Source organism: Fundulus heteroclitus, chromosome 23, assembly GCF_011125445.2.
Source record: "Fundulus heteroclitus isolate FHET01 chromosome 23, MU-UCD_Fhet_4.1, whole genome shotgun sequence".
NCBI lineage: Eukaryota > Metazoa > Chordata > Actinopteri > Cyprinodontiformes > Fundulidae > Fundulus > Fundulus heteroclitus.
In genome coordinates, this window is record NC_046383.1 from 18,712,196 (window position 1) to 18,729,605 (window position 17,410).

At 39.8% G+C, this 17,410-nt stretch overlaps 1 protein-coding gene across 1 annotated transcript; it reads right to left on the reverse strand.

The window, feature by feature from the left end:
* Window positions 1-590: 590 nt before the first annotated feature.
* LOC105932616 (neuronal acetylcholine receptor subunit beta-2) lies at window positions 591-17,039 on the reverse strand. Its single transcript, XM_036127121.1, has 6 exons — window positions 16,610-17,039; window positions 9,793-9,938; window positions 9,628-9,672; window positions 9,102-9,211; window positions 3,648-4,638; window positions 591-1,221 (listed from the first exon to the last, which is right to left on the reverse strand). The coding sequence occupies exons 1-6, from the start codon at window positions 16,707-16,709 to the stop codon at window positions 1,066-1,068; spliced, it is 1,548 nt and encodes a 515-aa protein (XP_035983014.1). The 5' UTR covers window positions 16,710-17,039; the 3' UTR covers window positions 591-1,065.
* Between the last annotated feature and the right edge of the window lie 371 nt (window positions 17,040-17,410).

Here is a 17,410-nt window from a genome sequence, read left to right on the forward strand (position 1 = left end):
GGGGGCATATCCTATCTTTAAGACTTTTAAACGTGAAGGAAATCCTGAAAATCATACATAATATTCCTTCTGCATTATAAACACCACTTTCTACAAGAGTGTCCAGATCCAGTCCTCGCATTAGATTTATCCCTGCTCCAACACAGATGAACAATTACTTTGACTCAGATGTGTTGAACCAGGGAAGCGCCTACAACATACGTGCCCAAAGTGTTACCCGGGGTTCCATTTGTAACATTTGTGCACGGATAGCTGGTGCAGATGGAATTTTTTTATTTTTAATTAGGGCAAAATGATTACAGGCAAATTAAAATCTTATAGTTATATGTTGAATTCAATGTTAGGTACAACACAAAACATTTATCTTTTAGTAATGAGACTTTTTACATTCCTTTTTATTTCATAGTAAATAAGACCGCAGCAATCCAATGACCTTTACTCAAATGGAGACTTTGGTGCATTACAATCTGGTTGTAATTCATTTATTAACATTAGTTAAATATAGTCTAATTTGTGTATTTAAAATGATCACATGTTATAGAGCAGATTAAAAAAAAATTTTTTTTGGTTATGTTTGGTTATGGTTCCATTTTTGACCCTCTAGTGCCTTTGACTTGATAATCTCGGCCCATGAACCAAAAAGTTTGGACATCCCTGGTCTATAAGCCTTTCAGGACTGACTTTGGACACTAGTCTATCCCATAAAATCTGTGTAATACATTAAAGTTTGTAGTTGCAGTGTTGCTAAATGTAACAAGGTTCAAAGGGTGTCAACACTTTCTGATGATACTTTAAATTGTATTATTTAACAAAAGATGTAGCCAACATTAGGGTTATAAATTAACTGATATGAGCGCGTTGGCGATTTGTGTGTAGAGGGTGATAAAATCAGAAGATCGAAGGTCAACAGGTGCCGTAGGGGAGCTGGGCTTTATATCAGGGTTTCGTAAATGATGGTCGTTCATGATTCATATGTCAAACATCGCCTCATAGATATGTTTATTTCCAGGAAAATACATTTCATTTCAGAGTCCTGTTAAAATTTAAAACGTGATGTTTTAGGCTTCATTTATGGTCTGTGTCGTCAACAACTGGGGTGTTGTAACTCTGGAACAGGGGCTGCATGAAAAGTCCCAAAGTGCCGACCACGCACACACATACAAAAATCCACAGGAAGAGGCGGTCAATCACCATGGCCACATATTTCCAGTCTTCAATGATCTGCAGAGAATCGGAGAAGTTGTTAAATGTTGTCATTGCGTCGTTTACAGTATTGAACTGAAGAGTAACAGGCCATCATTCTTGGTGATTTTTGACTGTGACGACAGATATACTTACATAATTGACACAATCTTTGTAATCTCAGATTAAAATGGCTTTTAATTTACATCTGGGAAAAACCACAGTTTAAAAAGGTTTTACTTTTTAACAGGATAATTTACCTGAGACTAGAAAGAACTCATATGCTTAATTTGATTGCACTATTAATAAAATGAACAATAAAGACCCAACGGACTGTTCTCAATGACTTTACGGACTTCAAAAAACCTTCCTGAATGATCAGCAAGTTCACCTCTGAACCAGAAGCATAACACATCTTGTTGAAATGCTACGGTAACTATGTTAGGAATCAAATAAACCAACTAATCAACTAACTGGACTTAATTCATGTTTTATAAAGTTATAATTAGACCCAATGTTTTAAAAAATTACTACGGTTTTTGTCCTGAACAAAAAAATGACATTTTCGTTGATTTTTCCTCCTTGATAAAAATAATATCTTCATATCTTCCTCTTGGGAACGGCTGATCAAGCTGTCTTGTCAAAGCCTACAGGCATGCAACAGATGGGAGGACCACAGCTAATTTGTAATGTATTCTGGTGAAATCTTAAGTGACCCCTAAATTTCTACTGCTTCTTTATTTATTTTTTTCCTCCGTGGAACCATGATTTAATTTCTAAAGTTGCTTTGAGCAACAGATCCTCTAGCTTTATGGTGGGTTTTACAAAGGCTCTCTTCATACAGTCATTCGTTTTTAAATTATTCAGTTCGGGAAATGGACTTTCGGTGATAATGAGTGAGTATGTGGTCAATTAAGAAAAATCCTCAGGAAGTCTGGGAAATTATTCGGAATATTCCCTCTGTTAATGATACACGTCTTTTAATCTAGTCCAAGTCAAACACTGGTCAGCCAGGAACAAAGTAATTGACTCATTGATTCTAACCTCGTGCTGCGTTTGATGTTGAGTGACTACATTATTAAAGCAGCACAGTGGAACTTTCAGCCACTAGGGGCGCTAGACCTGTAACTTCCAGATTTAGTGCCCCTGAAGACCACTGGCAACACTGCACTGTCGCAAAATTAAAGAGTCTCCCTCCATCTTTTGGAACCTGATAGCAGACCAGTTTGGACCAGCAGATTGAGAAGTCATGGAGTTTCTTGCAAAGACGAGGTCACGTTCACCTTCCAGGGTGAATCTTACATCAGAGAACCAAAAATAAGTCTGATCAGATAAGAGTCATATCTGTTTTGTTTTATTGTTACGACAGTCTGAGCTCAGACTGCCGAAACCTAAAATGGATGGATCATGGATGGATTCGACCCTCTCAAGTTCTATAGGTGGGTTTTTGAGAAGGGGAGCCCGAAAATAGCATAAATACACCCCAAGTGCCACACATTGACCTGAAAATTTTTTTTAATTTATCTCAAATTAAGGTTATTTGTTTTTGGTCAAAACTTGCACTGTTCTGCTTTAAGTACAGGAGAAATGACTATGGAAATTAATACTTCTCATGAGCATCAATAAGTTAGGTAGGGAGAAGTCTGTCGAATTTAAATAAATACCTTTTATCAATGTTTCAATAAAAGTATTTGCACCTCCTAAAATTTTTATAAATTTTGTCACACTCCAACCAGGGACTTGATTGTATTTCATTGGAATTTTATGTGACAGACCAACACAAAGTATTGCATAATATGGAAGAAAAATTATGCACGGATTTCATATTTTCTAAATACCAAAATCCTTAAACACGTGACATGCATTGATTCTCAGCCCTTTTATTCTGAGTTCCTAAAATAAAATCCAACCAAATGCTTTTTGAGTATGCCTAATTAATTAGCAAATAGTGTCCATCTGTGTGTGGTTTTATTCTCAGTAGAAACAAAGCTGCACTATCGTGGCCTTAAACTAACCCTTCATGTCACCCTGGACACTCCATCCTCTTGGTGAAACACAGTGATGGCAGCATCATGCTGTGGGGAATGCTTATCTTTAGCAGGAAATGCGAAACCAGTCAGAGTTGATTAAAAAAAATGGGTGGAGCTAACTTTAGGTCAATCCTAGAAGAAAACCTGAATCTGCAAGGACTTCAGTCTTTAGATGTACAAAGCTGATAGAAGCATCCCAAAAAACAAAAAAAAAAACACGTGCAGCTGATAATTGCATCGAAAGGTGGTTCTACTAATTATTCAGGCCGAGGGGGCTGAGTACAAATGCAAGGCACAATTTTCAGATTTTACTTCCATATTAAATCCCAAACAAAATACATTGCGGTTCATGGTTGTAACGTGGCAGAAAAAGTTCAAGTGGAAAAAAATAATGTTGCAAGGCTCTCTTTTTTATCATTTCTTCCAAATACCTACCCCCTCATCATCATCTTCACTCTTCATTTTCTCAGCAATGTAGCGTACGCCGTCCACTGCATCCTCCACATCAATGTTGCTCTTGAGCGTCATCCTCCTCCTGATGTCTGTGTTCTCTGACGAGTCACTGATTCTCCAGCCGTAGCGTTTGGCCGAGTCCTCGTTGACAAAGAAGGACGACGAAGAATCCGCCACTCCCGCAGAGATGCCCGTCCCACCCTCCGCTCCACATGGCCTCTGGTCTGAGCTCTTTTGCCTCTGGTGTTTTTTCCTGAACCTCTCGCGGATATTGGAGCTACCGGGTCTCCTCATGAAGAGGAATGAAGGGAGCCGGTGCAGGAAGACCCGCTTGACCCAAGCTGGCATGGTGTGTGTGCTCGGGGACCGATGGTGGACGTTGAGCACGCAAACGCTTGTGACGATGGAGAAGGTGACCAGCACCATTGTGAACATTAGATACTTCCCAATCAGAGGCACCGCTAAAGACGTTGGTGGCACTATCTTTGAAATAAGAAGCAAAAACACAGTCAGGGCCAGGAGGACAGAAATGCAAAGAGTCATCTTCTCACCACAGTCTGAAGGAAGGTAGAAGACCAGGATGGCCAGGGAGGTGATGAGGATGCAGGGAATGATCAGGTTGATGGTGTAGAACAGAGGTTTCCTCCTGATGATGAAGTCATAGGTGATATCCAGGTATCTGATATCATTTGGATCTTCATTCTTGCGTCCTGGCAGGGAAACAATATCCCACTCACCGCTGGGTTTGAAGTCATCCCGCGAGGCGTAATCGCTGAGCAGGATGAGATCTATTTCTGTGTGGTCGTACGTCCAGGAGCGAAACTTGAGGGTGCAGTTCTGCTGGTCAAAGGGGAAGTCCCGGACTTCGATTTTACAGGCGGACTTGTAGATGGCCGGTGGGAGCCAGTCAACATCTCCGTTGTTGGAAACTAAAGCGTTGGAGTAGAAGGAAACTTCATACGTTCCGTCAGCACTGAACAAAACAAGGAGAACAAAGGGAGAAAGTCAAACACAGTAGGAAAAAAAAGCCCCTCACGATTTATTTCTATGGTTTTGTCTTTGAAATGTACACGAATACTCATAATTATTAAGCTCTCTGGGAGGCTAAGATTTAAAGCTTTTTTTTTTCATTGTATAAAAAGGTTTATTACTGACTGAAAATTACAAAGGCATCTCCCAAAAAAAAGACAATTTACAATGTGTACCATTCTAGAAAAAAAAACTGGTTTACTTGATATTATAACAGAAACAGAATGTTAGAAAATGTTATTGCTATCTTAATAATCAAGACTGCAGTAGCATAGCAGCAATCAAACCCTTCTTATAATTGCTGACAGCTTTTTGCCTGTCGGGATATCTGACCATCCATCTCTTGTGATCTTTAGTTCCTTCTATAGATTCACCATCTAAATGTAGTCAGGACTTTGGCTGGGCTACTCTATAACTTTTACGTTACTCCCATTAAGATGGGATATCCTGTTCAAACAAAAGCATAACCTTAAATTAAAATAATCATAAGTCTGAATAATTTGCAGTCTAATGGTATCAGCTTAGTATTTGGTAGAGGTTGTGTTTAATTCCTGCAAATCTGGATTCCCTGGATGCATCTGTACATGAATGTTGCAGAAATGATGTAGTACAGACATAATGTACCAAAGCAACTTTGTTGTGTGTTTGGATCAGTCTGTCATTATCTAAAGTGCATTTCCTGAAAAGGACTTTTAAATCTCAAACCACTTCATCAAGTTGAAACGTTCACCAGCTAAATAGTTTTTGAAAATGCTTTTTGAATTCAAGTGGGATTCATTAATTAGCTTATAGCGTATAAGTAGCTAATCAAGGGGGATCTGCTTAACAGCTGCTGCCCCTGTGTCTCATTTCGCCATTCAGGTAAAGGCTCTGTCTGTCCCACTCTCCAGCAGGTCGAGAATTATTGTGCTATTTTTTTCAACCAACATTATCTGGTTTAGAGATCAAACAGATGTCAAGGGACAAATATATCATTGTGGTTTATTTGACTTGTTGAGGCTAAAACAACAATATTAGCTTATTAGGTTTAGTTAAAAACCCAGAAGTGCATAAAATGTTTTCAAGTCGTGATCTTAGCCACGGTAAACCGAGAGTTTTTTCCAGTTGCTAACCTGGAAACAGCTAATAAACTCAGAGGTGACAAATGTTTTGACAGGTTCTATTGTTTCATTGTATTTAAAAAGCAGCAATAACAATCTGCAACACTTTTCATATCCCCTGCAGGCATTTTCACAATGGCCAAACTATCTTTAGCTTTTATTACTTATTTTTCTCAGTATAATTAAAATTGATAACCAATATCCATTGATCCAAATAGGATTAATAAACACTCAGGTTACAGTAGGGTGCCCTAATGTTTTTCACAGGACTGTATTTGTAAACCTCAGAAATTATCGGCAGGTGGCAAATAAAATGTCGACTGGCTTAAAATCAAAACACTGATGACAGATCAAATGTCTGTTTCAACCTCCAATGGTATTATTTTTACTTTGAAAGATAGTTATACATATAAAAAGTTTATATTTTCCTTTTTTTCCTGAAACACAACTACTTTAAACGCACAGTGATCAGACAGCATTTACTCAAGCCAGTTTCAAGGCCTGATTACAATAACATTGTTGCATGTTTCCACTTCTGTCTCCACTTAGAGCTTTTCCTGAATACTATAAGAGACCTGAAATAAATATCCCTTCATATGAATATTACATGTTCAGCATTTATCCACTGAATTCCAGGAAATAGAATAACACCAGGATAAAAAAAAACAAGCAACAGACTTTGCCACACTTTCCACCTCAAATCTGCTGAGACAGTGTTTTATCCTCTGCCTATCCCAGAAGATGCGATGTATTATATATTAATGTCCGATAAATTATAAAGGAGGTCAGGCATCACACTTGCTTTGGGGCTGCAGTGAATTCGCTGGGGTATTTAAAAATACAGACTCTCCACCAGCTTACTGTTTCTGGTGTCTTGGTCTGGGATGTTAACTTGAAGACATAAAGTGGAGCTGATCCAGCACTGTCAGTTAACCTCTCCATTCGGCCATTACACTTTCTCAGTGTTTCTCACCTCTCAGTACTCTTCCGATGGCTTTATTTATAAAAGCCTAGAGAACACTTTCAGGAAGGTGTGGATGCTGATTCCCCAAAAAGGCTGCAAGTCGCATCAGTGGTCAAAACAGCAATTTTGGGCATGTTAGGGGCTGAATAGGTATAAGGTCTGTCCTGTTCTTGAGATTTCATCCTATGAGATGGTCTTTATTGTGTTTGCTTGCAGCTTTCACATCTTAAAACAAGGTCTTAAATTGTTCACACCTCTAAGATAGTTTTTGAATACCTTACAGCTTACTGGGAGTACTTATTGGCCTTTAATTGTGTAAATACTAGGATGAAGCCTAGGAAAGAGATACAGCAGACCTTAAGAATAGAGGGTATACAGAATAAAAAAGAAAAAACGTTTGCCAAACACAGCTCCTTGTCTTTGAAATAACCTCAGACACATGACACAAAGAAGTTCAAACTTGTGCATTTCCCCTTATTATCGTAGTAGATATTTTTTGTACATGCAAGTGTTTAAAACTGGCTAAGGTTTGAAGGCTGGTAAACATTAATGGTTTGTGCTGTTTCGTAACTTGCTCTAGGTTGATGTTATTATCAGGCGGGTCAATACAGCTGCACACAGCAAAAAGGAACTAAAAGCAAGTAAACATTTCTAGAAATGTGTGTATTTTTCCTTGATTTGAGCCGGTAAATGAGATTATCTGCCAATGGAATGAATATTTTGACCCCTGAAATAAGATAATTAGATACTGCACTTGATATAAGATAATGGAGATGAATTGTTCCTATTTTAAGTGGAGAAATCTTACTCCATTGGCAGATCATTTAAACTTGTCTGCTCAAATCAAGGACAAATACACTCATTTCGAGAAAATTGTACTGACTTTTAGTTCCCTTTTTTTGCAGTGTAGAGGTGAGCAGATGAATATGAGAAGAAGATGCTGCTGTAGGACCTCAAATGCTAAAGGAAGGCTTGGCCCATGGCATTTGGTAATCAACTCTATACACAAGCATTAGCCTGAAATATTAATGATTTTGACAACCAGGCTTGTATAGAGAAAAGCCAAACGTATGAGGGTCCAATCATTTAACATCGGTATTTATACATGAGAAAATTATTGATGATAAACCGCATGAAACAAATACATCTACCTTTATGTGAAGTAAATAAATAAAAATAAATATTTTTTTTAATCTGTTTAAAAATGTTTAATAAATATTTTTACTTCATGGTCATGTGCTGCTAAAGATTGTGAAGTTATTTAATCTCTCCGCCTTGGAAGAAGTGATTGGTCTACCACTGAGTCGCAGTGCAGGGTAACCAATCAGATGTCAGGGCTTATTTAGCAAGACACAGAAGCAATAAAAGGTTTTTCATGATGTACTTTAGCAGAGGAAGCAAAATATGGCATACTAATTACATATGATTTCACCATGTATTTGATTCAGATTTTGATTGGAGTTCCTGATTTAATTATTTAATTAAGAAATAAATCGAGACCTTTACAATATCAGAATCAAAATTCACTTCCAGGCTGCTTCATACAGCAAGGAAATTGAGGACAATTTAAGTACAATGTACCAAAAATGGCCAATGTTACTATTTTCATTTTTATCAAAAGAGGAAAACGTGGTTGAATTGGTGTAAATAAGCACGGTATTGATCTGAGGACTCTGTTAGGTGTTCACCACATTGACAACCTGGGGGAGGAAACTGTCCCTGTGGCTGTCTGTCTGCAGTCTGTGTGCATGTTGTTTGGGAACTGCAGGGATGCTAGCTGGCCTGTTTCTGACTCTGGACCTGTAAAAGTCCTGGATGGAGGGAATGTCAGCCCTGATGATCCGCTCTGCAGACATTGTTGCAGTCTAGATGCATGCTGTGTGTTGAAAATATAGTGAAAAGAATATTTAATTATTTATTTGACATAGACTTCTGGGATTTTATTCAAATGATCACATATAAAATGTATTTAATAACATTGATTTAGGGAATTTATGTCAATGTTAGTCTTCTGTGGCAGGAATCTAATGTAGAACCTGTTCTAAGGAGGGAAACTAAAACTTCCTTTTGCACAATCGTTCCTGAAAAAAAAAAAAATTCTGTACCACATTATGCTTTTGTAGAGATTTCGCTAGTAAAAGGAAACTGACATGTTTTACCCAAAGCAATGACAAGTAAAATAAAAAATGTCATAAAAGAGCAGACATGAAATAGAAAAACTGATTAGCCAGACCTCTTATAAAGTAGCGTTTTTGCTACAGTTTCTTTTAACCTCTTAATTTGACTCTGTCTGTGGTCGCAAAAACACAAGCAATCACCGCATCTGTCACGAAGCCATCTTACTTGTTATAGAGGACGATATCTGGCAGCCAGATGTGCTGTGACGGGAGTCGAATTTTCTTGATTCCCTCGTACTCGTTTGGATCCCACCTTAATCTGTAGTCGTTCCATCCCTGATGCAGGATAAGAGATATGCAATTCCATGTAAATCAAAAGCATGAACAGACTCATTTAAAGCACATCCATTATTCATGCTCCTACGTTGAAGTTTAAAAGGATGCACAAATAATTGTAACAAAACAAAATAAATGAATTCGACGGTCATACGTTAACATGAGTCAGCTGTCAGAGTGTATTTATAATAGCAGCACACGACAGAATCTCTGGCTAACATGCTGAGCTGACCTCACCAGTGAACTGGCTTTGTGTCTGTGCACAATTTTCTACAAACCACTGCACTGCGACAAACCTAAATACATCTGTGTGCATATGATGACTGATACACTGTATCTAAATAAGTGCCATAATCTCTCTCTAACACACACACTTTCATTCACAGTGACGTACACCAAAGCTCAGCCGAACAAACCTGGGTTAACCAACAGTTGGTGGTCATGATCTGCTCCCTCTCGTTCTGAAAAGCAGACAAACATGGCACCACGCCTCAGACAAAGATAGAAATCCTTCAAAATAACCATGTGTGCGATGTGATAGTAGTGTGTCTTTTCAGTGTTGGGATCCTGCGTTCAATTACCACGTTGATCAGCTGGGCCAGAGACACCTGTATGTAAATGGTGACCTGCTGGCTGTTGTTGACAGCCGGCCTGATCAGCTTGTTGTACCGCTCCGCTGACAACAGGTGACTCACCAGCCTCTCCTCTACGTCTGCGCAGAGGGCAGCTGGGTACATGCAGAGATAAACATAGACACAGACAAAGAGAAACTGGAGTTCACTGTCAATTTATATAAAATAACAAAACATCCTTGCACCAGTCATATATAGTCTTATACTGTAGGTGTTAGCGCATACATCATATGAAAATAATGAAGAGACGAAGTCACAATTGCCACCCCTCAGTCTTGCCAGCTTAATACATTTAACACAAAAAGTAAAGACTTTTGCATTTGGTTGATAATATCTTCTTGGAACTGATGTTACACTGGTTGAAAACGGGTCCATTTACCCATGAATCTCTAAACATTTATATGGAAAATGCATGTAGCCAAATCCCAAATCCTCTGTCTGTCCCAAAAAAGCTGTCTGTACAAGCAGTATGATGGATGGATGGATGGATGGATGGATGGATGGATGGATGGATGGATGGATGGATGGATGGATGGATGGATGGATGGATGGATGGATGGATGGATGGATGGATGGATGGATGGATGGATGGATGGATGGATGGATGGATGGATGGATGGATGGATGGTCATTCACCAAGTCAATCTCCTTACAGTTTTTTGCCAGACCAGAATTATCACACTACCCTTTCCTGCTTCACAGATCTTCTGTCTTTGTCTGCTCCCCCACCCCAGCCAGATTTTCAACCAAACCAGAGAATCCACCCCCCCCCCTCTAAAAAATAAATAAATAAATAAAACATCCCAGAGAAAAATATAGACCCCGAAATAAGCCAAAACAACTCTTGGTTTGTTGACCATGCTTGCCCACCAAAGAGTGTCTAATCCAACGACAGAGACATGGGATAATCTGAAGACACTTCAACTATTAGTAGCACATACCACAAACCTCACAATTCTGGAAGAGTGCCAAGAAGAATGCCATTGTTAAAAGAAAGCCAAAAACCCTCCACTATAAAATTTTCCATAATCTCTGTGATAAAACATGGTGACGACAGCGTCATGCAGTGATGCAGTGACTATCCTTTTCTTAAGCAGGATAGACAGATGGATAGAGCTACACAAAGACCAACCTGTTACAGACAACACAAGATTTGAGACTCAGGCAGCGATTCATCTCCCAGCTGAACAATGACCCTAAACATACAATCAGAGCTATAGTGCAATGTTTAAGATGAAAACTTCTTAATTATGACTTACTTTGTGCTGATCTCATGAAATCTCAATAAAATACTAGTACATTTTTCTGGGCAAATTGTGAAAAAGTTTAAAGGGTATGATTACTATTGCCTGGCACTGGTCCATCGCTCATAAGGGCATTGTTCAAATCTCTGCAGAATGGTCGCTGTGCAGCGATGAAGGAAATGCAGGATTTCAAACAACCTTATTGCAGGGTTTTGACCTTGGAGAATGCGCCCTTCTGCGGTTCTATTTTCTTGCCTGTTCCATGGCCAAACAGAAGATGCATACTTTACTTTAAAAATGTAACAGGAGAGGTATAAAAATAAACCAGACCACAAAATATTTATCAACCGGGAAAGAGGAGTGTCTTCGTGTGCATGCTGAAAAATGATGGTAAACATGAAGTTCAGCGCAGATTGTATGAGGTGACGTAAGGTGTTAACTCTGACAGCACACGCTTAAAGAGCAAATGAGGAAATGAACGAGACGCATAGGCTGACGTAAGCTAGGATGGAGCTTTGTGTCTACCAGTGGGTCTCATAACACATGTATACGCACCCATACAGAGAGAGAAAGAGAGAGAGAGAGAGAGAGAGAGAGAGAGAGAGAGAGAGGGACACTTTGGTCCGCCTCAATGCACTCTCCATACGTCAATAATTCATGGTCACTAAAATAAAAATACCATCATCGCTGGTGCACCGAGACTCAAACATAATCGGTGATCCTTCTTTAGGTCTTTCTCACTTACATAAAATACTAAAAAACAGAATCTATCAGAACGGAGAGAAAAAAAGATATGGGACATGGTGTTGTATTTGACTGACACAGATGGATGATCTGTCATCAGATTATATATAAATAAGGGAGGGGGGGGGCTTCTGATTCTGCATCTTTTGGGTTTCTTTTTAGGACCATAAATAATTCAGTGGACGGCCATCTGTGGTGGACCAAAACAATTCAGGCTTCAGCTGTACTTGGATTCATTCAGTAGACTGCCCTAATCGGTCATTCTGTTAAAAAAAAGTCCAAGTACCACTCGTGCATCCTCAATCCTGCGGTCGAGACCTTCGACATTTTGGAAGTGGATCTTCGTAGCTGGGGTTTCAAGTATCTGGTTGTTGCTTAGTCTCAGTTTCCTCTTTGAAGACTGTACCTTGCTCTCAAAAAGGAAGAGAGAGAAAAACAACCACAATGAACGCTCTATCTGGCCATGTTCTGTCCTGCTCTATTTTTTCCTTTTGTGAAGTGACTGGTAAATGTGCTGCTTTGTGACATGGAAGCAAACCTTGAAAAATGGCTTTCTTCTGTTCTTTGCTCACACAGTGTGACTTGTACATGAAGCTGCAGCTTGGGTTGCACCTACCTGCTGCAGCCTATCTGTTTGCAGAAATAGTTGATTTCTCAATTCCTCTGCCTTTTTCACCAATATCATAGTCCCAAGTTTTGTTAAACAATAACCAGTACAGTCATATTCAATAAATATGTCAGACACTCAATTCCCTAAGGTAAATCACAAGCCTATATGTCTATTAATTGTGAGGATACTCCACTTACAGCTAATATAACCACAACATTTAAGAGAATAGAATATGACATCAGACCAATTAAGAATACTTTTTATGCAGAAATGTAAGCTTAATGAAAAGGAGGCCTAATACTGGCTTAAAGGTTGTTGTTTGCAAAAGATACTTTTTATCTGACAAATGAGCCTCATCAGAGCGCATAATTTATAGACCGTGAGATGTATGAGGTGTCCTGGAGACTTTTTATGTTCATTGGTACCTTTCTAGTGTCAGAATAAAACAAGAACTTGGTGTACAGGCCAGAGTTTGTTTTACATTTTCTCTAATTCATATAAAATCTAAATGATATGGACAGACAAAATACACACAGTATGGCGGCCTAAAAAGTTTAACTCTTGGTGCTGAAGGTGTTTGACTATTTGAATAAACGTATTCAGTGGTGATAAACACCATGTCACAAGTTATCATACAAAAACACTCGTAGTTAATCTGTTAATTCCCCTAAAACAATCTTATGCTCTCAAAGCATCTTATACCTCTCTTTTAAGCTACTCCAACTTTCCAGAAGCTTCTAATTAATACTCTGTGACTTCTTGTTTCCCTGTGGTATAAATATGACATGACAGACAGGCCAATTTCTTTTAACCATCGACTACTTGGCTAGAGGAGGACACACATATTTATCTTGCCAGAAAGGAGGATGGCGCAGGAAGTAAAACACAATCTCCAAAACATTCTGTTATTGAACTGTAGCAAAGAGTGGACAGTTCTCCGTAACAACTGCTAGAGATGCTATTTACACTGCAAAATATTATTTGAGAGTAGTGTCAGGCAAATGCAAATTTTCTGGCCAACCAACATTAATGTAAACATGTAGAGTTCGCCAAACTCACGGTCAATGATCTCTGATACTTGGGGCTTGTGCTTCTCCCAAAGGCCTTGAGAACCTTGTTAGGGTCATAGCATCAGGACCTCTTTGAAATATAAACATAGAAATGGGTCACCAGACATGAGAGCCACCTTTTTCCAAGGTTATCTTCAGTTGCAACACTTAAATCCCATAGAAGACGTGTGGATCAGCTGCAAAGAGAGGAGCAAAGGAGACCACCCAGGACTACAGATGATTTAGAGAGATCGTTTGTTCAAATGGCCTCTGTGTAAGCTTTAATCTTGTGAAATGAGACCAAGTAGGAGACCAGGTAGTCTCCTATCAGCTTTTCAGCTATTGAGTAAATCAACTTTTTTTCCAGTGGCGTTATACTACAGCAATAAAATATGCTTTTTACTCATATTTATGCCAATAAATACAGTATTTCCTACACTTTGTCTGAAGAAGTCGAAAAGAGCCTCAAGAGCAACAAGAGCAACACAAAAAGCCACCAAGGCTCTAGATTGAGACTAAATGAAAACCTCAAACTCCATGAGAATGAACTGGAGCGACAATCCATTGTCCACAATGAAGTGAGTTTTACATCAATATGGACTGATGTGGTTCCCACAAAGAATAGATTTGCAGCTGCTAATATAGACAAGCAAAATGCCTAATGGTGTAAATTGTTACACAAGACAGGAATGAGTTATCTTGAAACATTGACAGGAGATAGATCGGATGAGGTAACACCCATTGCCAAAAATTATGTGGGACTGCGTTACTACAGGAAGTGCTGGTGCATCGCACAAAGTGAATGAAATTAGAAAGGAGGAGGACTACCTCTACATTCTTCAACTTTTACCTTAAACCAATAGCTAGATGGTTGAAAGTGAAACACAACAGTGTGTTCCAATGATGCAACGAGCCCACGGGTACAATGAAACCAGTTGCAGTGGATCAAACATGCTACTGTCAAGCTGTTAAAATAGAATGGCATGAACCATATTGAAAATTTGTAGACTCTGCATCCATGTCTGTTACAGAGGCCAAGCAAATTTATAATTAGCTCTGCCCATTCTAATACTGGAGTGGTCAGATACCTAGACAGATTTATTCCAGAAGGTTACCGATGGCTAACAAAAGCATGCGGTCAAGGTGCAACTTGAAAAGGGATCTTTAACTATGCATTCCGGTACTGCATCCCTCTGTCACCCTTCCCGTTCATCATTTTCATGGACAGGATGTGGAGGTGCAGCCATGTGGCCGGAGGGGTCTGGTTTGGGGACAAGCGAATTTCTTCTCTGCTTTTTGCGGACAATGTGGTTCTGGTAGCCCCCTGTAACGAAGGCCTACACAGGCACTGAGGCGGGTTGCAGACAAGTGCAAAGTGGCATGGATAAAAATCAGCTCATCCAAATCTGAGGCCATGGTTCTCGACCAGATAAAGGTGGCTTACCCTATCCAGCTTGGGAGGAGTTCCTGTCTCAAGAGGAGGAGTTTAAGTATCTTAGGGTCTTTTTCACAAGTGAGGGGAGAACGGACCGGGATCAACAGATGTATTGGTGTGGCCACCGCAGTAATCCGTAGGCTGTACCAATCCGCTGTGGTGAAGGGAGATCAATTTACCGATCGGTCTATGTTGCTACCCTCAATTATGGTCATGAAATTTGGGTCATGGCTGATAGAACAAGCTCTTGGATACAAGCGGCTGTAATGAGTTTCCTCCTTAGGGTTAACGCTTACTCCCTAGAGATAGGGCGAGGAGCTCAGCCATCCAGGAAGAGCTCGGAGTAGAGCTGCTGCTTCTCCATCTCCTGAGGAGTCAGCTGAGGTGGCTGACACATTTGTTCAAAATGCCCCCATAGCCTCCTTCAGGAGGTGTTCAAGGCATTTTCCACCGGGAGGAGGCCCAGCAGGCGTCCCAGGACACACTGGGGGGACAATGTCTCTCTGGCTTCCCCCAAAGGAGCTGGAGGGAGTGTCTGGGAAGAGGGAAAACTAGGAGTCTTTGCTGCTGAGTCTGCTGAGTGAAAGATTTTTTACAAACATTTCAAAAGTCAAAGGTTTTTAGAAGTCATCTAATAAAAATTGAGTTTTCCTGTAATTCATTGTCAGAGAAAGCACAACTGTTCTGTGAGGGCCTCAGAGGTTTGCTAGAGAACATTATTTAATAAAAGCTTCATGAAGACCAAGGAACACACCAGACGGGTCAAGGATAAAGATAAAGGTGTAGTAGAGTAGTTTAAAGGAGGGTTAGGATATAAAGTACAAGAATATTCAAGCATTTTAATATACATCTCACAGAGAATCTAAGCATTTGCCAGGCATGCAAAATGCAATCTTCCTATACATACCATCCCCATAGTAACACATGGTGGTGGCAGCATCATGTCTTTGGGATGCTTTTCAGGTGTACAAGGACAGTACACCTGGTCCAAATTCATTGGTCCAGGTAATTGCTGCAAAATGTGGTTCTATGCATGTGTGAATAAACCATGCATTACTTTAATTCTACTTTACAACTAGGCACGATCCAACTTTGGACTGGTTCATTATAAAAAACAAACAAAAAATAAAACTAGCTTGTTTGTGGTAGTAATGTAACAAAATGTAACAAAATATAAAAATTACCAAAGGGAATACCAAAGGGTGTGAATAAATTGTAAGGCATGGTAGCAGATGGGCTCAGAATACACATAAGAGATTTAATCACATAAGAGAACAAACAAGCAATTTTAACACTTTGAAGCTGCCTTAAAAGTCACCAAACAGACCGTTTTGTTTCTTAAATTAGGTTTTGGGGCATATGTGTGCAAACATAACCGTTTTATTGCGATCAAAGGAGGACAAGTTAACTGAACCACGTGCTCTAATATCTGATTCTTACTGCATGCTTCACGCTGATGTTCAGTGCACAAGAAAAGTAGCTGTATGAATGAAACATTTACACAAAAATAAATACAATACCGCCCAGAGTTTAATGTTTTAACATTAGGAAAAAATAATTGAAATATTGAGGCAGAAAATGCAGTCACCCTCAACCAATAAGCTGGCAATGATCGATGTGGTCAAGACAGCTCACCAAACTGAACGTCGTCCTAATAAAAGGGGGATTAGAGATAACTACTCACCTGCCACGGCGAGAACCAGGAGAGCCACGGATGTTTTCACTGGGACTGCCATAGCATCCTCTCCTCCAGAGCGACACACGCTCCCAAACTTCCAGATCATGGAGAGAGTATGTTGGCTTTTCTTGTCTTATTTCTCCAAATAAATGCGTCAAAACGGAAAACCGAAAACAGACAAACAAATAAAAACCAAAAATAGTTAACGCTGTTTCATAGTGTCGCAGTCTGCAGCTGAACGCCAGTAGTTGGTGAAGCTCGGAGGCATCTAGAGGACGGAGAGGAGCACGGGCTGCGGACTGAGCCGGGGGATGAGGAGGTTGGTGTAGTCAGCTAGAGCGCACCGACTCCGCCGCCGCTCCAGCTGCCGTGATTGCGCGCAGTGGGGACCGGGCTGTGGAGATCCGAGCCCTGCCGGGTTTTCCCTCAACAACAATGCGAGTGTTTTTTTTTTTTTTTTATGGAAAACACTGGTTGGGAGCAGGAGGGACGTGGAGGCTGTGGTTCAAAAATAAAAAAGCCCCGATCATTCTTCGGATGAAAGCGTAAATCGCTCGGGTCCTCACATCGCCTTGGCTGCGTCAGTGTCGCTCGCTGCTGATTTGGTCCACGCTCGAAAGTCTGGAAACACACAGGAAGTTATAAAAGTTCCGAGATTCCTGAAGATGACCTTTAATACCCGAAAGTTACTGAAACCAAGCTAATCTCGTTTAATGAGTTTCCTTTCACTATTAGGTTAATTGAAATTTAAGAAGCCCGTGCCTTGAGAGTTGATTTGTTCTTAAAACCATTAAAGGAAAAAAAACT

Excerpts from the sequence above, each read along its gene's own strand:
- LOC105932616 (XM_036127121.1), bottom strand. The coding sequence starts at position 16,709 with ATGATCTGGAAGTTTGGGAGCGTGTGTCGCTCTGGAGGAGAGGATGCT. Across the intron at positions 9,212-9,627 it reads CCAACTGTTGGTTAACCCAG|GGATGGAACGACTACAGATT; the intron begins GTTTGTTCGGCT and ends ATCCTGCATCAG. Across the intron at positions 1,222-3,647 it reads GTGAAGATGATGATGAGGGG|ATCATTGAAGACTGGAAATA; the intron begins GTAGGTATTTGG and ends GATTCTCTGCAG.